General features: G+C 43.6%; 1 protein-coding gene across 1 annotated transcript; it reads left to right on the top strand.

Moving 5' to 3' along the window:
- Positions 1–19812: 19812 nt before the first annotated feature.
- On the top strand, positions 19813–27645 carry LOC120059806 (protein odd-skipped-related 1-like). Its single transcript, XM_039008853.1, has 3 exons — positions 19813–20061; positions 24068–24812; positions 26515–27645. Exons 2-3 carry the CDS (start codon positions 24112–24114, stop codon positions 26645–26647), a joined length of 834 nt encoding a protein of 277 aa, XP_038864781.1. The 5' UTR covers positions 19813–20061; positions 24068–24111; the 3' UTR covers positions 26648–27645.
- Positions 27646–27960: the final 315 nt, after the last annotated feature.

Below are 27960 nucleotides of genomic sequence, written 5' to 3'. Positions count from 1 at the left end.
TGACCTGGGGTGTTCATCATGGTTGACCAGGGGTGTTCATCATGGTTGACCAGGGGTGTTCATCATGGTTGACCAGGGTGTTTATCATGGCTGACCAGGGGTGTTCATCATGGTTGACTAGGGGTGTTGACCAGGGGTGTTCATCATGGTTGACCAGGGATGTTCATCATGGTTGACCAGGGGTGTTCATCATGGTTGACCAGGGGTGTTCATCATGGTTGACCAGGAGTGTTTATCATGGTTGACCAGGGGTGTTCATCATGGTTGACTATGGGTGTTGACCAGGGGTGATCATCATGTTTGACCAGGGGTGTTCATCATGGTTGACCAGGGGTGATCATCATGGTTGACCAGGGGTGTTTACCAGGGGTGTTGACCGGGGGTGTTTAACAGGGGTGTTTATCATGGTTGACCAGGGGTGTTTATCATGGTTGACCAGGGGTGTTTATCATGGTTGACCAGGGGTGTTTATCATGGTTGACCAGGGGTGTTCATCATGGTTGACCAGGGGTGTTCATCATGGTTGACCAGGGGTGTTTATCATGGTTGACCAGGGGTGTTCATCATGGTTGACCAGGGGTGTTCATCATGGTTGACCAGGGGTGTTTATCATGGTTGACCAGGGGTGTTCATCATGGTTGACCAGGGGTGTTGACCAGGGGTGTTCATCATGGTTGACCAGGGGTGTTCATCATGGTTGACCAGGGGTGTTCATCATGGTTGACCAGGGGTGTTCATCATGGTTGACCAGGGGTGTTTATCATGGTTGACCAGGGGTGTTCATCATGGTTGACCAGGGGTGTTCATCATGGTTGACCAGGGGTGTTGACCAGGGGTGTTTATCATGGTTGACCAGGGGTGTTCATCATGGTTGACCAGGTGTGTTTATCATGGTTGACCAGGGGTGTTCATCATGGCTGACCAGGGGTGTTCATCATGGTTGACCAGGAGTGTTTATCATGGTTGACCAGGGGTGTTCATCATGGTTGACTAGGGGTGTTGACCAGGGGTGTTCATCATGGTTGACCAGGGGTGTTCATCATGGTTGACCAGGGGTGTTCATCATGGTTGACCAGGGGTGTTTATCATGGTTGACCTGGGGTGTTCATCATGGTTGACCAGGGGTGTTCATCATGGTTGACCAGGGGTGTTCATCATGGTTGACCAGGGGTGTTCATCATGGTTGACCAGGAGTGTTTATCATGGTTGACCAGGGGGGTTTATCATGGTTGACCAGGGGGGTTTATCATGGTTGACCAGGGATGTTCATCATGGTTGACCAGGGGTGTTGACCAGGGGTGTTCATCATGGTTGACCAGGGGTGTCTATCATGGTTGACCAGGGGTGTTTATCATCGTTGACCTGGGGTGTGTACCAGGGGTGTTTACCAGGGGTGTTCATCATGGTTGACCAGGAGAATTCATCATGGTTGACCAGGGATGTTTATCATGGTTGACCAGGGGTGTTCATCATGGTTGACCAGGGGTGTTCATCATGGTTGACCAGGGGTGTTCATCATGGTTGACCAGGGGTGTCCATCATGTTTGACCAGGGGTGTTCATCATGGTTGACCTGGGGTGTTCATCATGGTTGACCTGGGGTGTTCATCATGGTTGACCTGGGGTGTTCATCATGGTTGACCAGGGGTGTTCATCATGGTTGACCAGGGGTGTTCATCATGGTTGACCAGGGGTGTTTATCATGGCTGACCAGGGGTGTTCATCATGGTTGACTAGGGGTGTTGACCAGGGGTGTTCATCATGGTTGACCAGGGGTGTTCATCATGGTTGACCAGGGGTGTTCATCATGGTTGACCAGGGGTGTTCATCATGGTTGACCAGGAGTGTTTATCATGGTTGACAGGGGTGTTCATCATGGTTGACTAGGGGTGTTGACCAGGGGTGTTCATCATGGTTGACCAGGGGTGTTCATCATGGTTGACCAGGAGTGTTTATCATGGTTGACCAGGGGTGTTTATCATCGTTGACCTGGGGTGTGTAAAAGGGGTGTTTACCAGGGGTGTTCATCATGGTTGACCAGGAGAATTCATCATGGTTGACCAGGGATGTTTATCATGGTTGACCAGGGGTGTTCATCATGGTTGACCAGGGGTGTTTATCATGGTTGACCAGGGGTGTTCATCATGGTTGACCAGGGGTGTCCATCATGGTTGACCTGGGGTGTTCATAATGGTTGACCTGGGGTGTTCATCATGGTTGACCTGGTGTGTTCATCATGGTTGACCTGGGGTGTTCATCATGGTTGACCAGGGGTGTTCATCATGGTTGACCAGGGGTGTTCATCATGGTTGACCAGGGGTGTTTATCATGGCTGACCAGGGGTGTTCATCATGGTTGACTAGGGGTGTTGACCAGGGGTGTTCATCATGGTTGACCAGGGGTGTTCATCATGGTTGACCAGGGGTGTTCATCATGGTTGACCAGAGGTGTTCATCATGGTTGACCAGGAGTGTTTATCATGGTTGACCAGGGGTGTTCATCATGGTTGACTAGGGGTGTTGACCAGGGGTGTTCATCATGGTTGACCAGGGGTGTTCATCATGGTTGACCAGGAGTGTTTATCATGGTTGACCAGGGGTGTTCATCATGGCTGACCAGGGGTGTTCATCATGGTTGACCAGGAGTGTTTATCATGGTTGACCAGGGGTGTTCATCATGGTTGACCAGGGGTGTTCATCATGGTTGACCAGGGGTGTTCATCATGGTTGACCAGGGGTGTTTATCATGGCTGACCTGGGGTGTTCATCATGGTTGACCAGGGGTGTTCATCATGGTTGACCAGGGGTGTTCATCATGGTTGACCAGGGGTGTTCATCATGGTTGACCAGGGGTGTTCATCATGGTTGACCAGGGGGGTTTATCATGGTTGACCAGGGGGGTTTATCATGGTTGACCAGGGGTGTTGACCAGGGGGGTTTATCATGGTTGACCAGGGGTGTTCATCATGGTTGACTAGGGGTGTTGACCAGGGGTGTTCATCATGGTTGACCAGGGGTGTCTATCATGGTTGACCAGGGGTGTTCATCATGGTTGACCAGGGGTGTCTATCATGGTTGACCAGGGGTGTTTATCATCGTTGACCTGGGGTGTGTACCAGGGGTGTTTACCAGGGGTGTTCATCATGGTTGACCAGGGGTGTTCATCATGGTTGACCTGGGGTGTTCATCATGGTTGACCAGGGGTGTTCATCATGGTTGACCAGGGGTGTTCATCATGGTTGACCAGGGGTGTTTATCATGGTTGACCAGGGGTGTTTATCATGGTTGACCAGGGGTGTTCATCATGGTTGACCAGGGGTGTTCATCATGGTTGACCTGGGGTGTTCATCATGGTTGACCTGGGGTGTTCATCATGGTTGACCAGGGGTGTTCATCATGGTTGACCTGGGGTGTTCATCATGGTTGACCAGGGGTGTTCATCATGGTTGACCAGGGGTGTTCATCATGGTTGACCAGGGGTGTTTATCATGGTTGACCAGGGGTGTTCATCATGGTTGACCAGGAGTGTTCATCATGGTAGACCAGGGGTGTTTATCATGGTTGACCAGGGGTGTTCATCATGGTTGACCAGGAGTGTTCATCATGGTAGACCAGGAGTGTTCATCATGGTAGACCAGGGGTGTTTATCATGGTTGACCAGGGGTGTTCATCATGGTTGACCTGGGGTGTTCATCATGGTTGACCAGGGGTGTTTATCATTAATATTACGATTTCTCTTTGCTTCTTTAGATTTCATCCAGTTGAAATATTTCAGGATTGCAGTGTCCATTTTAGGACAGCCGACACCAACTTCTGCCAACTCGTACAGCAACTCCATGTGACGCTGACAAGTCCGAGTGACTCTGAGGCTGTCAGTTCTCAATCGCTTACCAGGTTAAATAAAACCATACAGATCCCTCACTGCTGTACTATGTCCTTACCCTGTCTGTCTGTCTGTCTGTCTGTCTGTCTGTCTGTCTGTCTGTCTGTCTGTCTGTCTGTCTGTCTGTCTGTCTGTCTGTCTGTCTGTCTGTCTGTCTGGAGGGTAACTGTCCTCATGTTAGGGGGTTAGGGTTAAAAGGGTAACTGTCCTAATGTTAGGGGGTTAGGGTTAAAAGGGTAACTGTCCTCATGTTAGGGGGTTAGGGTTAAAAGGGTAACTGTCCTCATGTTAGGGGGTTAGGGTTAGGATTAAAAGGGTACTGTCCTAATGTTAGGGGGTTAGGGTTAAAAGGGTAACTGTCCTCATGTTAGGGGGTTAGGATTAAAAGGGTACTGTCCTAATGTTAGGGGGTTAGGGTTAAAAGGGTAACTGTCCTAATGTTAGGGGGTTAGGGTTAAAAGGGTAACTGTCCTAATGTTAGGGGGTTAGGGTTAAAAGGGTAACTGTCCTAATGTTAGGGGGTTAGGGTTAAAAGGGTAACTGTCCTAATGTTAGGGGGTTAGGGTTAGGGTTAAAAGGGTAACTGTCCTAATGTTAGGGGGTTAGGGTTAGGGTTAAAAGGGTAACTGTCCTAATGTTAGGGGGTTAGGGTTAAAAGGGTACTGTCCTAATGTTAGGGGGTTAGGGTTAAAAGGGTAACTGTCCTAATGTTAGGGGGTTAGGGTTAGGATTAAAAGGGTACTGTCCTAATGTTAGGGGGTTAGGGTTAGGGTTAAAAGGGTACTGTCCTAATGTTAGGGGGTTAGGGTTAGGGTTAAAAGGGTACTGTCCTAATGTTAGGGGGTCAGGGTTAGGGTTAAAAGGGTAACTGTCCTAATGTTAGGGGGTTAGGGTTAGGATTAAAAGGGTACTGTCCTAATGTTAGGGGGTTAGGGTTAAAAGGGTAACTGTCCTAATGTTAGGGGGTTAGGGTTAGGATTAAAAGGGTACTGTCCTAATGTTAGGGGGTTAGGGTTAGGGTTAAAAGGGTACTGTCCTAATGTTAGGGGGTTAGGGTTAAAAGGGTAACTGTCCTAATGTTAGGGGGTTAGGGTTAGGATTAAAAGGGTACTGTCCTAATGTTAGGGGGTTAGGGTTAGGGTTAAAAGGGTACTGTCCTAATGTTAGGGGGTTAGGGTTAAAAGGGTAACTGTCCTAATGTTAGGGGGTTAGGGTTAGGATTAAAAGGGTACTGTCCTAATGTTAGGGGGTTAGGGTTAGGGTTAAAAGGGTACTGTCCTAATGTTAGGGGGTCAGGGTTAGGGTTAAAAGGGTAACTGTCCTAATGTTAGGGGGTTAGGGTTAGGATTAAAAGGGTACTGTCCTAATGTTAGGGGGTTAGGGTTAAAAGGGTAACTGTCCTAATGTTAGGGGGTTAGGGTTAGGATTAAAAGGGTACTGTCCTAATGTTAGGGGGTTAGGGTTAGGGTTAAAAGGGTACTGTCCTAATGTTAGGGGGTTAGGGTTAAAAGGGTAACTGTCCTAATGTTAGGGGGTTAGGGTTAGGATTAAAAGGGTACTGTCCTAATGTTAGGGGGTTAGGGTTAAAAGGGTAACTGTCCTAATGTTAGGGGGTTAGGGTTAGGGTTAAAAGGGTAACTGTCCTAATGTTAGGGGGTTAGGGTTAGGATTAAAAGGGTACTGTCCTAATGTTAGGGGGTTAGGGTTAAAAGGGTACTGTCCTAATGTTAGGGGGTTAGGGTTAAAAGGGTAACTGTCCTAATGTTAGGGGGTTAGGGTTAAAAGGGTACTGTCCTAATGTTAGGGGGTTAGGGTTAGGGTTAAAAGGGTAACTGTCCTCATGTTAGGGGGTTAGGGTTAAAAGGGTAACTGTCCTAATGTTAGGGGGTTAGGGTTAAAAGGGTAACTTTCCTAATGTTAGGGGGTTAGGGTTAAAAGGGTAACTGTCCTAATGTTAGGGGATTAGGGTTAAAAGGGTAACTGTCCTAATGTTAGGGGGTTAGGGTTAAAAGGGTAACTGTCCTAATGTTAGGGGGTTAGGGTTAAAAGGGTAACTGTCCTAATGTTAGGGGATTAGGGTTAAAAGGGTAACTGTCCTAATGTTAGGGGGTTAGGGTTAGGATTAAAAGGGTACTGTCCTAATGTTAGGGGGTTAGGGTTAAAAGGGTAACTGTCCTAATGTTAGGGGATTAGGGTTAAAAGGGTAACTGTCCTAATGTTAGGGGGCTATTAGGGTTAGGATTAAAAGGGTAACTGTCCTAATGTTAGGGGGTTATGGTTAAAAGGGTAACTGTCCTAATGTTAGGGGGTTAGGGTTAGGATTAAAAGGGTAACTGTCCTAATGTTAGGGGGTTAGGGTTAAAAGGGTAACTGTCCTCATGTTAGGGGGTTAGGGTTAGGATTAAAAGGGTACTGTCCTAATGTTAGGGGGTTAGGGTTAAAAGGGTAACTGTCCTAATGTTAGGGGGTTAGGGTTAAAAGGGTAACTGTCCTCATGTTAGGGGGTTAGGGTTAGGATTAAAAGGGTACTGTCCTAATGTTAGGGGGTTAGGGTTAGGGTTAAAAGGGTAACTGTCCTAATGTTAGGGGGTTAGGGTTAGGATTAAAAGGGTACTGTCCTAATGTTAGGGGGTTAGGGTTAAAAGGGTAACTGTCCTAATGTTAGGGGGTTAGGGTTAGGATTAAAAGGGTACTGTCCTAATGTTAGGGGGTTAGGGTTAGGGTTAAAAGGGTACTGTCCTAATGTTAGGGGGTTAGGGTTAAAGGGGTAACTGTCCTAATGTTAGGGGATTAGGGTTAAAAGGGTAACTGTCCTAATGTTAGGGGGTTAGGGTTAAAAGGGTAACTGTCCTAATGTTAGGGGGTTAGGGTTAAAAGGGTAACTGTCCTAATGTTAGGGGATTAGGGTTAAAAGGGTAACTGTCCTAATGTTAGGGGGTTAGGGTTAGGATTAAAAGGGTACTGTCCTAATGTTAGGTGGTTAGGGTTAAAAGGGTAACTGTCCTAATGTTAGGGGGTTAGGGTTAGGATTAAAAGGGTAACTGTCCTAATGTTAGGGGGTTAGGGTTAAAAGGGTAACTGTCCTAATGTTAGGGGGTTAGGGTTAGGATTAAAAGGGTAACTGTCCTAATGTTAGGGGGTTAGGGTTAAAAGGGTAACTGTCCTCATGTTAGGGGGTTAGGGTTAGGATTAAAAGGGTACTGTCCTAATGTTAGGGGGTTAGGGTTAAAATGGTAACTGTCCTAATGTTAGGGGGTTAGGGTTAGGGTTAAAAGGGTACTGTCCTCATGTTAGGGGGTTAGGGTTAGGATTAAAAGGGTACTGTCCTAATGTTAGGGGGTTAGGGTTAAAAGGGTAACTGTCCTCATGTTAGGGGGTTAGGGTTAAAAGGGTAACTGTCCTAATGTTAGGGGGTTAGGGTTAAAAGGGTAACTGTCCTAATGTTAGGGGGTTAGGGTTAAAAGGGTAACTGTCCTAATGTTAAGAAAACATCCAAAGCATGTATTCTGTCACTAGGAAAAACAGGCACTAATCTATAATTGCACAATGAAGCATGTCACAGGCAGCAATTTTCCAATCGCTTTTTCAATTGCATCAAAAGTTCTAAGCTATCCACAGGAGGCTGGTGAGGGGAGGACAGCTCATAGTAATGTCTGAAACTGAGCTAATGGAATGTAAGAAAACATATGAAACCATGTGTTTGATGTATTTGATAGTATGGATCATTTATCTATTTGATTTAGAATTTTAGGACCCATTTAGGTATAAATAATAAAATAATATACAAACGTTTGGGGTCACTTAGAAATGTCCTTGTTTTTTTTTTAAAAACTATATTTTTTGTCCATTAAAATAACATCAAATTGATCCGAAATACAGTGTAGACATTCTTAATGTTGTAAATGACTATTGTAACTGTAACACAACGTGCCATTGGAACACAAGAGTGATGGTTGCTGATAATGGGCCTCTGTACGCCTATGTAGATATTCCATAAAAAATCAGCTGTTTCCAGTTACAATAGTCATTTACAACATTAACAATGTCTACACTGTATTTCTGATCAATTTGATGTTATTTTAATGTACAACATTTTTTGTTTTTCTTTCAAAAACAAGGACATTTCTAAGTGACCACAAACTTTTGAACGGTAGTGTAAATTAAAAAAATATTTGATAAAATATTGAATTTGGCCTTTACTACTAAAGCCCATAGAAACGCATTGAATTACACATTCATAAATAGCTAAAAAAACAGAAAGTAAATTAATCATAAGCAATATGGTTTTGAAGTGGCTGTCCTATATCTAGGAAATATACAACATCTCAGGAATTGTATATATTTAAAAAAAAACATTTTTAACCCTTATATTTTGCACAAAACGACCTCAATACTTCTAATCATTTGTATGGGTTACCTTCAGACGAGTCCCGTGACACTTGGAGGGTTGTAGAACAAAACTGAATTCATAGCCCAAAACAGAGTTTGTAGCCCAAATGGTTCGGACTCTACAGACAGAAGTTGGCACATTAGCGTTACCGACCGTCGTGTTTGTGACAGTCTATTCTTTACATTGAGTGGTATATTAGTTTTGTAGGCCAAACCGTTCGGACGCTACAGACGTTGTCATGAGAAAACTGATTTTTGGGATGTCTCATGGTTTGAAAAACACCGCTGTAGCTCGGCCCTTGCACCGCAGATGCGAAAGGCCGACATAGACGGAATGCGATGGATTGAGACTCAGCCCATGTAAAAAAAAAGAAGAAGAGATCTCTTGCTTAAATTGAAGGATTTTGATGGGAATTTTTGTATTATGTTACTTAGATTGACGCGCAGGTGCGTCAATACACTTTTAGGTGACAAATTAACAATGATACATCCTTAACCATCGGACATCCTTGCAGTCTGAGTATTCAAAGAATTTCCACTTATAACAAAGGCAATAAACACTGGCCACCATTTTGAATCTGCTGGTGCTCTGGACGATGCTGTCATATAATAGCGTCTCCTCAACGATATAAAAACATACCCCAAAAGTTCTTGGATTCACAATTTATTACCTTCTCTGTAGATTGCAACACTCACACAGAAACATACATCACAATCATTAATCTAAACACCAACAATAATATTAATGTTAATAGCCTGAAACGTCCCATAGTAGCCAGTTCATCATCTGGCACCACGTATTGGTTGGTAGTAGGACAAACGGCCACTTCCCACCCCCTTTATTAGTTATTACAGGTCTATTATTTTTGTAATATGAACGAGTGACCTTAAAGGGCAACATTAAAGTCCATAGCGCTCCTTTAACTTTGAGTATACCTCGATGACATCAACGAGCCGTGACTGACCCACCCCTTTTGTTTTTGCCTTATAATGAACCTCCAACAGATATATGGCCAAATGTAATTGGTTTTATTAAAATGGGAATACACATTTGAATGTACGCTGATTCGAGATCACTTTCATCTTGTGTTTTGAGTTATTGGATGTAACAATATAAGAGAATTAGAGGGGGAATAATTCAACCGCAATGAAAGGTGGGGGGGGGGGGGGTCTCAGAAGATATCGTTAGCTATCCGAACACAACGTTGTTTCTCTAACCTTGAGAATGGATCTAATGGGCGGCCGAGGAAGGAAACATAGCAATAATCATCTCGACCAATCATGGGTTCGTATTTCCTCATGCACCTGACTCATTTGGGTGCTGGGAAAATAGCACAGGCTTTTAATCATATCTGTTGCATGGCAACTGCTTGATTGATAAGCTCCCTATACATAGATCCATGACTACATGGAACTCTATTCCACATCAAGTAACGAGCAGTAAAATGTAATTGAAAAAAAACAGGATAAAAATACCCCTTAAGGAACAGCGGGGACTGTGAAGGGACACACATACAGGCACAGACACATGCATACACACACACACACATGATAACATAGATATGTGGTAGTAGAGTAGTGGCCTGAGGGCACACACTTAATGTCTTGTGAAATCTATTGTGAAATGTAATGTAGTGTTTTAAAAATTATATAACTGCCTTAACTGGACCCCAGGAAGAGTAGCTGCTGCCTTGGCAGGAACTAACGGGGATCCATAATAAACCCCAGGAAGAGTAGCTGCTGCCTTGGCAGGAACTAACGGGGATCCATAATAAACCCCAGGAAGAGTAGCTGCTGCCTTGGCAGGAACTAACGGGGATCCATAATAAACCCCAGGAAGAGTAGCTGCTGCCTTGGCAGGAACTAACGGGGATCCATAATAAACCCCAGGAAGAGTAGCTGCTGCCTTGGCAGGAACTAACGGGGATCCATAATAAACCCCAGGAAGAGTAGCTGCTGCCTTGGCAGGAACTAACGGGGATCCATAATAAACCCCAGGAAGAGTAGCTGCTGCCTTGGCAGGAACTAACGGGGATCCATAATAAACCCCAGGAAGAGTAGCTGCTGCCTTGGCAGGAACCATAATAAATACACATACAAATACAACATACACTTCATTGGATGATTGCTCACAAACGTGACTTATTTTCACAAATGTATGGGGAGCATATCTTTAATAACAATAGAACAAAGCAGAGGCAAATGAAGGCAGAACATTTCTAAAAGCATCGTTGTAGCCGATTAGAAAGGAACAATTTGTTCATTTTGCACTTGTTTGTAAACTGTGGGGGTGGGTACTGGCAAATGTAAATTCCACTGAGTCATATCCAAGGTCCCTCAATTGTCACAACTTCCGCCGAAGTCGGTCCCTCTCCTTGTTCGGGCGGCGTTCGGCGGTCGACGTCACCAGCCTTCTAGCCATCGCCGATCCACTTTTCATTTTCCATTTGTTTTGTCTTTGTTTTACAGACCTGGGTTAAAACTTCTTATGGCTGCAAGGGAAAGTATTGAGTAGCAAGTGAAATCGTGCCCATTTCAAACGGCCTCGTACTCAATTCTTGCTCGTACAATATGGATATTATTATTACTATTGGATAGAAAACACTCTCTAGTTTCTAAAACCGTTGGAATTATTTCTCTGAGTGAAACAGAACTCATTTGGCAGCACTTTCCCTGACCAGGAAGTAGAATGTCAGAAATATATGCTCTGTTCAACTTCCTGCCTATACATGGTCATGACACGTAGGAGTCTACGTACACTCCATACGCCTTCCTCTGGGTGTCAAGATGATGTGAGAGAAGAAATTTTGTGTTTATCTTGGTCTGGGGTGGAATAAAAGCTATTTCTTTGACGTGACCGTCCACTTCCGGTACTCTGAAGCGCGCGACTTGGAAGTGGGATTGCCTTCTGTTTTGCTGCCGTAATGGATGACAACTATCTCCGGCTCGGATTTTATTTGATACATGTGACCATATCATCGTAATGTATGTTTTTTCAATATAGTTTAATCAGATTATTGAAATTTTTTCGGGAGTTTTGCCGTGTTCCGTTCTGTGACTTTGTTTACGTTGGAGAGATATGTAGCACTCGGCTAGTGCCCATGCTAAATGAAGAGGGAAAGTTGCCATTCTGAATCCAAACAACGACTCATCTGGACAAAGGACACCTTGTTCAACATTCTGATGAAAGATCAGCAAAAGTAAGACCCAATTTATGATGTTATTTCATATATCTGTCGTAGTCGCCGGCGCCCAAGTGTTTCTATTGTGCTAAGCTAAGCTAATATAACGCTACATTTTGTTTTCGCTGTAAAACACTTAATAAATCGGAAATATTGTCTGGCATCACAAGATGCCTGTCTTTCATTTACTGTACACTATGTATTTTTCAGAAATGTTTTATGATGAGTAATTAGGTATTTGACGTTGGTGTCTGTACATATTATGGCTGCTTTCGGTGCAATTTCTGATTGTAGCTGAAATGTAAACTATGATTTATACCTGAAATATGCAAATTTTTCGAACAAAACATATGCTATACATAAATATGTTATCAGACTGTCATCTGATGAAGTTTTTTCTTGGTTAGTGGCTATTTATTTCTTTATTTGGTCGAATTTGTGATAGCTAGTGATGGAGTAAGAAACTGATGGAGTTAGAAAAGTGGTGTCTTTTGCTAACGTGGTTAGCTAATAGATTTACATATTTTGTCTTCCCTGTAAAACATTTTAAAAATCGGACATGTTGGCTTGATTCACAAGATGTGTACCTTTCATATGCTGTATTGGACTTGTTAATGTGTGAAAGTTAAATATTTTTTTAAAATATCTTTTGAATTTCGCGCCCTGCACTTGAGCTGGATGTTGTCATAAGTGTACCGGTGTCGGGCCAGCCAGCCTAACAGGTTAAAATTCCCCAATTACATGTTCATTATTTAACCCTCTGTTTTCCCAATGCTTTTTGTGCGTGTTTGTTTGTTGTATTTACGGTCCATATAGTGGGCTCGGTATATTCGATTTGTATTTGAAAGTCTTGAGTAAAATTACGTGTGTTACTCATTTCTGCTGTCCTGCACCTGACACCTCTGCACCAGCTACACCCAGACCTATTACATCAATGTGTTTTTTGTTTTCTAAACTTATAACTCAACCCTAAACTTAAATAATCACAATTCTTACCTAAACTTAACTAAACCTCCAACCCTAACCCGAACCAATTGGAATTACACACCTTAACAAAACCTAAACTACCAATCACATTGCTTGCTTTAAAGCAACAATCAGCAGTAGAAACAATAACAAAGTGTTTTCCTTGCCCCTGTTTCGGTAAAAAGCTGAGGGATGAGGGGCTGGAGAAATGTAACCACTCTCAAATTCATAGACAGAGCTATGGATGCAAGAACTGACCATCCATGTTGTCAAAATGTACGTTTTAACCATGTTTTGAGGCCATACATGTACTTTGTTTACAAGACACTAGAGTTAAACAATCTTATATTTTAGGTTCTCATGGAGTGTGACAGTTGAACTGAGCTCAGCAGGCATTTCTAAGTTATATTCTTCAAGAATCAATGGGTACATATCATTAACTCAAACAATGGATGTAGCATCTGCTGAGGCAGAGCGGCCCATAGAACAAGATGGAATAAGGAACACTTAAAGCTGCTTTTAAAGCCTGCATTTAAAGTTAAGAAAGGTTTTGACAGATGACACAACAGCAACAGCTCAGACAAAACATAGTTAATCTCTCTGTTTGGATTCAGGCACTGGTGGAATGTTTTACGTTGGAAATACGAACGAGTTATTTTGTTTAGTTAAACTTGTTCTCAAGACAAGCTGCAAGTAGCTGGGCTGATGGCTAAATGCTATCTATACATGGCTGGCTGGTAGCTAAATGCTGTCTACACATGGCTGGCTGCTAGCTAAATGCTATCTACAGTACACTTGGCTGGCTACTAGCTAAATGCTATCTACAGTACACTTGGCTGGCTGGTAGCTAAATGCTGTCTACACATGGCTGGCTGCTAGCTAAATGCTATCTACAGTACACTTGGCTGGCTACTAGCTAAATGCTATCTACAGTACACTTGGCTGGCTACTAGCTAAATGCTATCTACAGTACACTTGGCTGGCTACTAGCTAAATGCTATCTACAGTACACTTGGCTGGCTGGTAGCTAAATGCTGTCTACACATGGCTGGCTGCTAGCTAAATGCTATCTACAGTACACTTGGCTGGCTACTAGCTAAATGCTATCTACACATGGCTGGCTGCTGGCTAAATAATATCTACACATACGCTCTTTCACTTGGCATGGAGACCTGGCTTCGATCACACTGAAGATCATGTACTCAGCCTCCTTGCGGCTCGCCATTATTCAGGTTGTCAGTCAGAAAGGGAATGATGTAAAACTAACCATTACCACATGGCGATGGAGTATAGACAAGACCGGACCTTAGAGTTCAAAACCCTGGTGCAGGAGTTTGGTCTAGCAGTATAACACAGCCAATTGTGGACTACGCATGCCCCGGTGAGAGACCGTGGTGTCGACCTCTTCAACTCTAAACACTGCATCTATCTTCATCTATATATGACAGGTAGCCTAGTGGTAAGAGCATTGGGCCAGTTACTGAAAGGTTGCTGGATCGAATCCCTGAGCTGACAAGGTAAAAATCTGTCGTTCTGCCCCTGAGCAAGGCAGTTAACCCACTGCTCCCTGGGTGCTGTGGATGGCAGCCCCCTTGCACCTCTCTGATTCAGAGGGGTCGGGTTTAAATGCGGAAGACACATTTCAGATGAAGGCATTCAATTGTACAACTGACTAGTTATACCCCTTTCCCTTACAATCCAAATAAAACAAGGGGAGTGGAATTCCCCTCTCCTTAAAATGGGTAAAAACATAATTCCCTGATGCAACATGTTACAATAACACAACATCTTGTGTGCACTGGACACACATGACTAAGTGCAATTCTCCAGCCGTGAACTGTGTTTTATGAAATTGTAGCCGCCCCCAACATACCATAGGAGTCAGTCTGTGGCGAATGTCTCCATCCTCCAGCTTCTGTAAACAAAGACATCCTCTCCATCTGCATGCAGCCTATCAGGGAGAGACACGTTTGAATTCAATGAAAGGCCGATGGACTTAATATTCATTGGAGGACAGCTGACATCTTGCATAGATTTTAGGCCTATAGATTTTTTTCTAAAGCCCTTTATATGTCTAATAGAAACAGATCTGCAGATGTTGTCAATATCATCTTCTATTTCCCCCCTGTAGAAGAGTGTACGCCTAGCTAGCTATATGCATTGGAAAACACGTCACTTGAGCATTAATTATTAATAGGCTGCATATGAAGCATGGAAATTGTATGTCATGTTCACCTTAAATTCCCAGCTAGGTTCCAGTCATTGTGCCTGTACTGATCCAATGATCCAAAGGTCACAAACGTTGTTACTTCCCACAAAAGCCTTCTGATACACTCTACTATGACTCACTCATGTAGCAAGCTGTCTGGATTTGACTCAGCTGACATGGAGACCACAATTCCTTCGCCTTAAGTGTTTGTAAATAGTTGGTATAAAATATGCAAGTGATCTGTAAACATCATTTCTGAGGGAGGGGAAAGGGGGGTCAATCCAGTGGCAGTCTATTAGTATAATCATATGTGTGTATAGTGTTAAACACACATAGTGCTAAACACACTCAGAAGACTCCAGTACCACTCCGAGGGCTTCAGTACCACACAGCAGGCTCTAGTACCACTCAGAGGGGCTCTAGTACCACTCAGAGGACTCTAGTACCACTCAGAGGGGCTCTAGTACCACTCCGAGGACTCTAGTACCACTCAGAGGGGCTCTAGTACCACTCAGAGGACTCTAGTACCACTCAGAGGGGCTCTAGTACCACTCAGAGGACTCTAGTACCACTCAGAGGGGCTCTAGTACCACTCAGAGGACTCTAGTACCACTCAGAGGGGCTCTAGTACCACTCAGAGGACTCTAGTACCACTCAGAGGGGCTCTAGTACCACTCAGAGGACTCTAAACCCATTAAAAGGGCTCTAGCACCACTAAGAGGGCTCTAGTAACACTTAGGGACCTCTAGTACCACTCAGAGGGCTCTAGTACCACTCAGCGGGCTCTAGTACCACTCAGCGGGCTCTAGAACCACTCAGCCGGCTCTAGTACCACTCAGAGGGCTCTAGTACTACTCAGCAGGCTCTAGTACCACTCAGAGGGCTCTAATACCACTCAGCGGGCTCTAGTACCACTCAACGGGCTCTGGTACCACTCAGAGGGCTTTGGTACCACTCAGAGGGCTCTACTGCAACTCAGAGGGATCTAGTACCACTCAGCGGGCTCTGGTACCACTCAGAGGGCTTTGGTACCACTCAGATGGCTCTAGTACCACTCTAAGGGGCTCTAGTACCACTCAGAGGACTCTAGTACCACTCAGAGGACTCTAGTACAACAAAGAGGGCTCTAGTAACACTCAGCAGGCTATAAAACCCCTGAGGGCTCTAGTTCCACTCAGGAGGCTCTAGTACCACTCAACGGGCTCTAGTACTACTCAGCGGGCTCTAGTACCACTCAGGAGACTCTAGTACCACTCAACGGGCTCTAGTACCACTCAGGAGGCTCTAGTACCACTCAACGGCCTCTAGTACTACTCAGCGGGCTCTAGTACCACTCAGGAGGCTCTAGTACCACTCAGAGGGCTCTAGTACCACTCAGGGTACTATAATACCACTCAGTGGGCTCTAGTCCCACTCAGCGGGCTCTGGTACAACTAAGCGGGCTCTGGTTCCACTCAGAGGGCTCTAGTATCCCTCAGCAGGCTCTAGTACCACTCAGAAGGCTCTGGTACCACTCAGAGGGCTCTGGTACCACTCAGCGGGCTCTAGTACCACTCAGCGGGCTCTAGTACCACTCAGCGGGCTCTAGTACCACTCAGAGGGCTCTAGTACCACTCAGAGGGCTCTAGTACCACTCAGAGGGCTCTAGTACCACTCAGAGGGCTCTAGTACCACTCAGAGGGCTCTAGTACCACTCAGAGGGCTCTAGTACCACTCAGCGGGCTCTAGTACCACTCAGAGGGCTCTAGTACCACTCAGAGGGCTCTAGTACCACTCAGAGGGCTCTAGTACCACTCAGCGGGCTCTGGTACCACTCAGCGGGCTCTAGTACCACTCAACGGGCTCTAGTACTACTCAGCGGGCTCTAGTACCACTCAGGAGACTCTAGTACCACTCAACGGGCTCTAGTACCACTCAGGAGGCTCTAGTACCACTCAACGGCCTCTAGTACTACTCAGCGGGCTCTGGTACCACTCAGGAGGCTCTAGTACCACTCAGAGGGCTCTAGTACCCCTCAGGGTACTATAATACCACTCAGTGGGCTCTAGTCCCACTCAGCGGGCTCTGGTACAACTAAGCGGGCTCTGGTTCCACTCAGAGGAATCTAGTACCACTCAGAGGGCTCTAGTATCCCTCAGCAGGCTCTAGTACCACTCAGAAGGCTCTGGTACCACTCAGAGGGCTCTGGTACCACTCAGCGGGCTCTAGTACCACTCAGCGGGCTCTAGTACCACACAGCAAGCTCTAGTACCACTCAGAGGGCTCTAGTACCACTCAGAGGGCTCTAGTACCACTCAGAGGGCTCTAGTACCACTCAGAGGGCTCTAGTACCACTCAGCGGGCTCTGGTACCACTCAGCGGGCTCTGGTACCACTCAGCGGGCTCTGGTACCACTCAGCAGGCTCTGGTACCACTCAGCAGGCTCTAGTACCACTCAGCGGGCTCTGGTACCACTCAGAGGGCTCTGGTACCACTCAGCGGGCTCTGGTACCACTCAGCGGGCTCTGGTACCACTCAGCGGGCTCTGGTACCACTCAGCAGGCTCTGGTACCACTCAGAGGGCTCTAGTACCACTCAGCGGGCTCTAGTACCACTCAGCGGGCTCTAGTACCACTCAGAGGGCTCTAGTACCACTCAGAGGGCTCTAGTACCACTCAGAGGGCTCTAGTACCACTCAGAGGGCTCTAGTACCACTCAGAGGGCTCTAGTACCACTCAGAGGGCTCTGGTACCACTCAGAGAGCTCTGGTACTATTCAGAGGGCTCTATTACCACTCAGCAGTACCACTGTCTAGTGTGACCCAGCGGAATCTAGTACCACTCAGCAGGCGATAGTGGGTAGCCTAGTGGTTCGAGCGTTGGGCCAGTAACCGAGCAAGGCAGTTAACCTACTGTTTCCTGGGTTAAATGCGGAAAACACATTTCAGTTGAATGCATTCAGTTGTACAACTGACTAGGTATCCCCCTAGTACCACTCAGAGGGCCCTAGTACCACTATCCTAGAAAAAAAATGACAATTATGTCTCGCCTGTGTTTTTTATTACACACAGACTTGGCTATTCGATGTGCTTCTGTGGCAGCATTGATGATAAATTATTGAGGTCACCACTCTTGAACTTGGCTCAGTGAGTCTTGACAAAATGTGCTCATAAAATAAACATTTCAGACTCTTTCATGACACTTATGAACAGTTTCAATCACCACATCGCATCTTTGCCTTTAAGTTGTGAAATATTTTGGTCAATCAAAATATGCAGTATTTGCCTTAAAAAAACGATTTCAATAGCAGAATGAAATCTGTCTTTGCAACATTGCATAGACTTTTGAATAGTTTGTCTTTAGAAACTATCCCTGCAATAGAATTACATATTTACAAAACATTATATATTACGCTATTCTAAAGTGCATCTAGTAGTGGCTACTCTCACCATTTAAAATATATTTTTCAATGTCATATCATTTTCTTAGCATATCATTTTTTTTCAAGCTTTTTTTGACATTCGGCTACTTTTCTGTCACAATATTACCGAAATGAAATGGATAATATTCCAACAACAAAAGTTCTTGATTTGGGTTGATGTTAGACAATAAGGTTATGGCTCTGGGCCTACCCATCATGTATTTGTCTGTAACGGCGGATCACAGGAGTAATAACTAACAAGGTCATGTTTTGTCCAGCAGGTGGCGGGTTTTGTACACCATAGTACCACCGCAAGGTGTTGCTTATCGACACTTAAACCATGACGGCTCAAGTGCCTTGGAAATGCCAGCAGGAAAAAAAAAACATATTGACCACAGGAGCACGAGCACCTTGTCAGTGTAACAATAACGATGTAGCGCGAGCTGCATATTTTTGGCGCATGTTGTTTTTTTATATCAATCACACTTATTAGGTTCATGTATTCATTTTTTTTTTAAATTAACAAATAGCTGGTTGTTCAACAAAATCATAGATATAATTCCTAATTTTGAGTGTTTCCTGTTCCCTGCCCTGCCTCATGTGAGATTGATATGACTTCAGATATTTTACTTATGACATAAATGGACTGGAAATACCTCACCTCTTTCCTTCTTAGAAAGAAGGTGTTTTCTCCTGCAATTTAAATTAAAGGCTTGAGATGCGTCTTCATTTTTCCGTGCAAGGTGACCAATTGAATAATGGGTTTAAGGGGGGTTAAATACACGTGTGCCATTTCTTTCCCTCCAGATCTCAAGTTAAAGTGACAGTTGTATATTTTCTTTAATTAGGAGAAAGTGAAAATGTATTTGTTAGTCGTTCCACCTCGTACAGAAGCTTATTCTAAACAGGAAAAACCGGAGGCCTTATGGAATTATTTTTAAAAGAGCCGTTTATTTTTAATCCCATGAATATAATAATCGAATTAATTTGTTTGGGGGGGATTTTTGCCCTTCGGATTATGGATTGTAGGTTTTAGGCCTATGAGGGAGAGTGCATGAGGTTCAGCCCGCACATTGTTTCTTCCACCAATAATACCAACCTTATGGAAATACTTATTAACATTAATATTAATACTAGGATGATAACAACAAAAACGATAATAATAATGTGGGTGATACTTTAATTTGTTGCGTTTGAAGACATCAATTAAATCCATAGAGTGTGAATTGCTTCATTGCCAAATCCATTAACCCTTGATATGTTACCCTTATATGCAATGTTGTAGGCAATCAATATGCCATCTCAGCATTACCATCCACTGAGAAAAAAATGCATGACAAAAATCAAATGCTCCTATGAATTTTAGCTGCCAGGTTATTTCCCAATATTGGGCAAGGATGAGCTATTACAATTCGATTTCTATGACATACCAATTTTTATAGTTTTATAAGCCCAGACTGGCTAAGAAATGATCCTGCATTTTCAAATATGGGCCGGGCAAAATGACAACTGTACGTGTTCAGTAGTTGTAAACAGCCTATTGGAATTAGGCATTGCAGCCTCTCTAAAAAGAAACAAGAGAGTACAGTTGACACTATGCTACAACTATGTTCAGGCCATCACTAGAATGTTAAACTTATAATGAAAAAAAGAGAAACTTGACTTTACAGTAAGGAGCTCCCTCAAATGTGTATGGGGGCTGGCTAAATGACGCGCATGTGCGAGTAAAGGGTTTGGTTGCAATAAAGAGGCGGTTTGAGTGCAGACCGCAGGACAGTAACAGAAGGCATCTTCACCAGAGTCACTACAGAAGTTCTGCACACAACTATTTTGGACAGCTGTTGAACTACACGCGTGTACAATCTAAACTCGATGTGAACATGCCGGGCAAGTTGTCTTACGAAGCCCAAAACTTTCTCTGAACTACATTCAACTTTGAACGTTTTTTTTCCAAGACGTTTTGCATCGGACCATCCGCAGGTTTTCAACTCCAGGACCACTCCGGATCCATAGGACCGAACTTACATCTGAACTGGTAACTATTTCATCGTATAACATTTTCTCTGTGATTTTTCTCTGAGCCATCAGTCAGAATACGACGTTTAAAATGTATTTATGGTCAGGCTTCTTCGGGGGAATGACAACGCGAGGCACAATACACAAAGTTGTAAACTTTACCATAACTGATTTGAGAGTTGAGTTATTTAACATAACTGGGTCCATTCGAAGTGAATAGATGTGTTATTACAATAGCCTAGTAACAATATTCAGTTTTTGCCCGTTTTTTGACCTGTTTAATGCTGGAACTAGAAGTTAACATCTTCGACGGTGTCTTGAGCTTGCATGAGAGAGAGAGAGAGAGAGAGTCACGACTGTGAGCCTTCTGAGTTAGATGCGCGAAGAGAGTGTGAAACAGGTGGGATATTTCAGAGGTAAACGCATTCCAGCACGTTGGAGTAAAATCAACAAGGACCTAAGTGAAAATAACGACATAATTTCATGCCAAAAACCTACATTTCGTTGAATTGCATGATACATTACATGGTTTGACTTAACATGAGGAAGATGTGCCTGTTCGATGATGAGGATGCACATTTATTTGAAAGGGTCCTAACCCTAACCCCAATTAATTTATCCACACTTCGGTACCTAACGAAACAATACCTTTTTATGTTGTTTATATATATTTTTTAAATGTATTTTTGTGGCATATTAAAGGTACTTCGAAATATTTGTTAAATGTCGATTTAATCAATTCAATATAGCTGGAGTGGTAAGGATAATTGTTATGATCATTATTCGTTTTAAGTGTCTCTTATAATAAAATGACTTAAACGAATTTTACTAGTCGCCAAAAAAAACAAAAATACATAGCCTACATTTAATAATCGATTAACATGAAACGGTCTTCGTTGCAGGTGAATTACATTCAATCAATAGTTAAATATTTAGAGTTAAACCGGTGTTCCGGAATATAACGACAGGCTACGATGTAGTGTACTTTACATAGAAACATGGATTAGACCTATGATAGGGTTACTCTACTTAATTATTATTATTATTTTTTACATGGAAACACTTTATTTGATCGGGAATTGCAATAATCGGAATTAAAACAGTGGACAACGTATTGTGCTAATTGTTATGGACAAAATCATGGTTTTATGGTATCAGACATGATCTGGAACTATTGGCTTGAATTGAAATCATTCTTAGGCATATACATGTTTTATTTGCGATTGTCAGAGAACTGTTTCCCACTTTGCTTGGGTGCACACGTCTTTATTTTATTGCGCTCATATCCTCTCGTGTTCTGCATCAACACACGGCTAAAACATGTGTCCCTGGTAATTGCTGCACAATTGACCAAAGCATCTGTATTAACGTAAGAACTCTGAAGTTGCTGTCCAATCCACACAAGGTCACCATTCCTCTTTTTATATATATGTATATATATTTTATTTAACAATAGATGTTTATTAGATAGATGTTTTGCACTTGAATCGCCCTTTGAAAAAGAAAACTAAATAAATTAAGTCCAGGTTTATGAAAGATAATCTATAGCCGCAGTAGACTAGTGAGTTTGTGGATATGGATTTCATTAGATTGAGTCCTAGCCTGTATTTCTTAACCCAAAACCAATGCAATGTATTACAATGTAATGCTTTCTGTAGCCTTTTCAATTGCAATTTAAGTAGGCCCAGCCAACATGTATGCCTCTGTGCTTATGTACAACCTGAAAGAGGTAAACTCCCTCTAAATTGTGACATGTACTGTTGTAGGCCCATGTCTGGAGGCTGCAAGAGCGCGCAAAAAATCCAAAGTAATCCGATTTTTTTCTCAGCTCAGATAAACTTGTGGAAAAGCTGCCCTGATTTTGATTGGTTTTGGCTCGTGGGGACCTAAATGTGAATGCTGGTGTGACTTTTCTTACCAACAGCAACGTAACGTTCTCCTAATTATATAACAATGTCTTGGGAAAATGTAATGAAGGTTTACCTCGGGTCACTTTATAATCCATAGGATGTTGTATCTTGTGTTAAACCATTATTTGATTTCTAAATGTCCTACCTATAATATGTATTAGAGTTAGAGTGAGCACATTCTTTAACATATACTGGCGTGATATGTGTGGGGGAACATGATAATTCGATCATGCCTTGCGTTATCTTATCTCAAATCTCATAAAAAGTCTGCTGTGTGATCGAGGCGTGGAGTTGGAACAGTTGGCCAGTCACGTCCAACGGGGAAACGGGATTTAGCAGTGTTTAGTTTGATTGTTGAGTCGTTAGAGATGGTATGTAGACATCAAAGGGTTTGAAGGATATGAGACCACTCGGGAGAAACCGCTGATCGCCCCTAATGACATCGTAAGTAAAAGTAAATTACTTCTGCGTCCTGATCAGAAAGGAGAAATCCCCAGGGGACGTTTGAGCTTCATTCTAATTAACACTATTTTACTTTTATTTACTGCAGAATAGCCACGTCTCTCACTCAATCCACACTTTTTTTTAACAGTGTAGGCCTTTATTCACCAATATGATCAATGGGTAATTTTCTCCAATAGGCCTATCTATACCCATATATAGCCTATTAATATCTACAATATATCTTGATTTGGCCATATTGTAGTTTTTTTTATGTGATGATGACATAACCCATGACCACGTTTAACAATTACATTTTGAATTCTTAATCCCACATGAACTAGAATAATGAGTAAATCATATTTTCAGAACGGTAAAATCGGAGGATTACACACAATTCCCTATCACTAACAGAATCAAACAAAGCAAACGGCATGGCTTAGGAGGTAATGCTTTTTCTTTGGAACGCTAAATCATATCACAATGGAAAGGTGCGGCTTGGGAGCTCTACTTAGACTAAAACAGAAACGACATAGGGTAACTGTGTCATACAGCATGACCATCAAATATGCTCAGAAACAAAGAGGCTTTATATTCCTTTGTTATTTCCTCTTATTAAACCTGAATAAACAGCTCACTGAGGTATTCCGCCTCAGTGAATGGTGTCATTCTATTTACCTGAGTCTTAACAGCCCGGGCATGTTTTCTGGGAACGGGAAACACCCACACCAAGCACATCCCAGTGTCTGTGTGTCAGCACTGGAAAATGTTTTGTTTTCTCACACCTTCTCTTCTCTGACATATATCCTAAGCACGTTCCACGCACACACACACACACGCATGCATGCATGTATGTGGGAACACATACACACTCACACATACAGGCTCTCATCACTCGTCGTGTGCCTTGCAGACAATACATGATTCAAGGTGTGTGTGTGTGTGTGTGTGTGTGTGTGTGTGTGTGTGTGTGTGTGTGTGTGTGTGTGTGTGTGTGTGTGTGTGTGTGTGTGTGTGTGTGTGTGTGTGTGTGTGTGTGTGTGTGTGTGTGTGTGTGTGTGTGTGTGTGTGTGTGTGTGTGTTGGGCCACATGTTGAGCTGGTAGTTCCTGTGGCATGGAGGTCTGGTTCAGACAGCTCTTATCACTCTCTAAGGTGGCAAAGGGGCTCTCCCTAGAGAAAAAAAAAACATCCCTTTTGTCTCAGTGGTAAAAAGGAGACATTCACATTTATCACCTTAATCCACTGATAATGAGGTCTCTTGAAAAGCAACTAGATAATCAAGATGGACCGCTTGTGTATTGGCCTGGCATTGAGGTGGTTATGTTGGGGTGTGAGGGGACAGGGGCTGTGGGGGGGAACAGGGTGAAGACACCAGGATGACCCAGCACAAGGGGGGGTGGACTCAAAGCCTGTTGGAAGTGCAGGAAATACTTAGTTAGAAATGTTTTTTGATTCATTATCAAATATCACAATTATGCTTGTTTCATTATGGAATATTATGATCAATATTGTCATTATTTGTAGTTTTAGTTGTTGTAGTTTTAGTTGTTGTCATGGTATCAGGGGTTTGTACAACTTTTATAACAAATAATGACTTATACGAGTATTAAACGAGTACAGTTCTGTTGTGTTATCAATATGACCTAACCTTTTTGATGTGTTGCTTTTCCAGAGGGAATCCCATTGCGATTCGAGTGATCAGTAGTGACACCAATCATGGGCAGCAAAACTCTTCCAGCCCCGGTTCCCCTCCACCCCTCTCTGCAGCTGGCCAACTACTCCTTCCTCCAGGCCTCCAATGGCTTCCAGCTGCCAACGGACCAGGTCCCTGGCATCTATAGCTTCAGCGCACTGCACGCCATCCACCTCCACCAGTGGACCCTGGGCTACCCTCCCTTTGGTGTCCCCCGCTGCACTTTCTCCAAGCTCCCAGCCCTGATGGACGGCCGCTTCCCCGGCTTGCCTTCCATCCCTATCTTCCCCCACCTGGTCCAGCACAAGGACCAGGCCACTGCGGCCGCCACAGCAGCTACCGCCATGAATCTCCTTCAGGGCTCCAAGAACAAGCCCCAGCCACGCTTCGACTTCGCCAACCTGGCCACCGCCGCCACCCAGGAGGACCCGCTGAAGGCAGAGGACCTGAGCATAACAGGAGCAGCCGCCGCCACTTCTCCTCGCCATGGCGGGCTAGGCTGTCTCATAGATGTAGCCAAGCTGTCGTCGCCCGAGCGCAAGCCTAGCCGTGGTCGCCTTCCCTCCAAGACCAAGAAGGAGTTTGTGTGCAAGTTCTGCGGCCGCCACTTCACCAAGTCCTACAACCTGCTTATCCACGAGCGGACGCACACGGACGAGAGGCCGTACACCTGTGACATCTGTCACAAGGCTTTCCGGAGGCAGGACCACCTCCGAGACCACAGGTGAGACCTGCATTTTTCTATTTTCGATGAAGTTCTATTTAATGAACGTGGAGAATGGAGATAGATTGCTGCCAAAATGTTGTAAATGAATGAATCATATTTTATTGCATACTTTATTTATTGGCCACAGAACCTTCAACAGAAAAGGCCAGAACCCAATTCAGTTACACTGCTGTATAAGGCCTCTACATAAGAACAGCACAGGATATTAATTCCATTTTTTTCTTTTACTGTTTCTTAAATGGTCACATGTGCCATTGATGAATCATGTTGTGCCCCCCTGACAGTGTCATGCATCAGGGTTGAGGCCTGTTCCATTTGAATTCATTCCAGTCAAAGAAATGGAACAGCCCCCAATGTAATTGGTCACAAACCTGTTATGCATTGCTTTTGAATGTGTTATGTTGAATCGATTTCTAATCAAACTTCTAATTTCCCCAAGAGCGACAGACCAATTAAACGTAACGATAACGCGATTATATTTGATGCTGAATCGGAATTCAGGATCAGTATGTGGAAAAAGTATCAAATGAGATGGTTTAGTGCGCCAGTCAGTAACACCATACCTCTCATATGAGATGGTTTAGTGGGCCAGTCAGTATCACCATACCTCTCATATGAGATGGTTTAGTGGGCCAGTCAGTAACACCATACCTCTCATATGAGATGGTTTAGTGGGCCAGTCAGTATCACCATACCTCTCATATGAGATGGTTTAGTGGGCCAGTCAGTATCACCATACCTGTCATATGAGATGGTTTAGTGGGCCAGTCAGTATCACCATACCTCTCATATGAGATGGTTTAGTGGGCCAGTCAGTAACACCATACCTCTCATATGAGATGGTTTAGTGGGCCAGTCAGTAACACCATACCTCTCATATGAGATGGTTTAGCGGGCCAGTCAGTAACACCATACCTCTCATATGAGATGGTTTAGTGGGCCAGTCAGTATCACCATGCCTCTCATATGAGATGGTTTAGTGGGTCAGTCAGTATCACCATACCTCTCATATGAGATGGTTTAGTGGGCCAGTCAGTATCACCATACCTCTCATATGAGATGGTTTAGTGGGTCAGTCAGTATCACCATACCTCTCATATGAGATGGTTTAGTGGGCCAGTCAGTAACACCATACCTCTCATATGAGATGGTTTAGTGGGCCAGTCAGTATCACCATACCTCTCATATGAGATGGTTTAGTGGGCCAGTCAGTAACATCATACCTCTCATATGAGATGGTTTAGCAGGCCAGTCAGTATCACCATACCTCTCATATGAGATGGTTTAGCAGGCCAGTCAGTAACACCATACCTCTCATATGAGATGGTTTAGCAGGCCAGTCAGTAACACCATACCTCTCATGAGATGGTTTAGTGGGCCAGGTAGTATCATCATAACTCTCATATGAGATGGTTTAGTGGGCCAGGTAGTATCACCATAACTCTCATATGAGATAGTTTAGTGGGCCAGTCAGTAACACCATACCTCTCATATGAGATGGTTTAGCGGGCCAGTCAGTATCACCATACCTCTCATTAGAGATTGTTTAGTGGGCCAGTCAACCTCTCAACTCCTTTTTACCTTCTTATTTCTTTCTCTTCTCCTATTCATTTGCAGCTATAGGTTGATAGCTGTCTTTGTGTGTTTGTTATGTTTCCTTACTCAACCCGGACTGTTTTTGTTCTGCTCTGCCCTGCAGGTACATCCATTCCAAAGAGAAGCCTTTCAAGTGCCAGGAGTGTGGAAAGGGATTTTGTCAGTCCAGAACTCTAGCTGTCCACAAAACGCTGCACATGCAGGTGAAGGAACTAAAGCCATCCAAGATTAAGTGATGTCAATACATAAAAAAGAGACTAGGGGACACTGGAAACAATAAGAGTGAAGACTAAAAAGGAGAACAAGACAAAATGACCAAAGACAGGGGACATTGTGGAGCTGACCAAAGACGGAGGGACATTGTGGAGCTGACCAAAGACGGAGGGACATTGTGGAGCTGACCAAAGACAGGGGGACTTTGTGGAGCTGACCAAAGACGGGGGGACATTGTGGAGCTGACCAAAGACAGGGGGACATTGTGGAGCTGACCAAAGACAGGGGACATTGTGGAGTTGACCAAAGACTGGGGACATTGTGGAGCTGACCAAAGACAGGGGACATTGTGGAGCTGATCAAAGACGGGGGACTTTGTGGAGCTGACCAAAGACAGGGGGACATTGTGGAGCTGACCAAAGACAGGGGACATTGTGGAGCTGACCAAAGACAGGGGACATTGTGGAGCCGACCAAATACAGGGGACATTGTGGAGCTGACCAAAGATAGGGGACTTTGTGGAGCTGACCAAAGACAGGGGACTTTGTGGAGCTCAAGTGCCTGGAACATAGAATGAGTAGAACATCTCTGAACTTGAACCAAAGTGATAGAAAAAGTTAAATGTTCACCAACAATTCACCAGCCAAGGAAGGAAGCCATTGTGCTCATCGTGGGGAACGATTCTTCAGAGAGATTTGAAAATCCTGGATCTCTATGATGTATCCAGACAATATCCAGGAGCACCTTGTACCAGATCTAAGTTGTTTTCCAACATTTAGTTAAGAGATAATTAGGCTTAATGACTTTGAGGCAGTGTATTGGTTGGGCATGATGAAGCCCAATGGGGCGAATGGATCATACATCATAGATGTATGGAATGTGATCTTGACCTCTCTGACAAAGTTGACCTCTCAGACATTCCGAAAGACTCTTGCTTTTGATCAAAATTACATTTTTTTGTAAGGGACATTTACAAGTCTAAAGCAGTCTTTGTAAAAAAAAAAAAAAAAAAAAAAAAAAACTAAATTGGTTAAAGTCACGTCAGCGTAACGTTATTCCACTTCCAAAGCTTACATTCCAATGTTATTTTTTTGTATAATTGTATTTTTTGCACTTTAACCTGATTATTGATTATTTACATATATCACTGGATTCCTAAAACTTATTTTGAGAAAATAAATAGTAATTTTCTAAACAAAATCTATATTCTATTGTTGATTCTGGCTTCTTGTGAGAGGTATACTATCAAATACGTTGCCCATTTTTAATAATTGCCTTAGCATCTTTTAAAGTTTTGAAATGGAAATCAGCTGTAAAAAAATGTTTTGTTTTCTCA

Source organism: Salvelinus namaycush, chromosome 15, assembly GCF_016432855.1.
Source record: "Salvelinus namaycush isolate Seneca chromosome 15, SaNama_1.0, whole genome shotgun sequence".
Taxonomy (NCBI): domain Eukaryota; kingdom Metazoa; phylum Chordata; class Actinopteri; order Salmoniformes; family Salmonidae; genus Salvelinus; species Salvelinus namaycush.
This window is presented reverse-complemented; position numbering and strand designations above follow the sequence as displayed.

Coding starts and splice junctions, on each gene's coding strand:
- LOC120059806 (XM_039008853.1), top strand. CDS start 24,112: ATGGGCAGCAAAACTCTTCCAGCCCCGGTTCCCCTCCACCCCTCTCTG. Junction 24,813..26,514: donor GACCACCTCCGAGACCACAG/GTGAGACCTGCA, acceptor TCTGCCCTGCAG/GTACATCCATTCCAAAGAGA.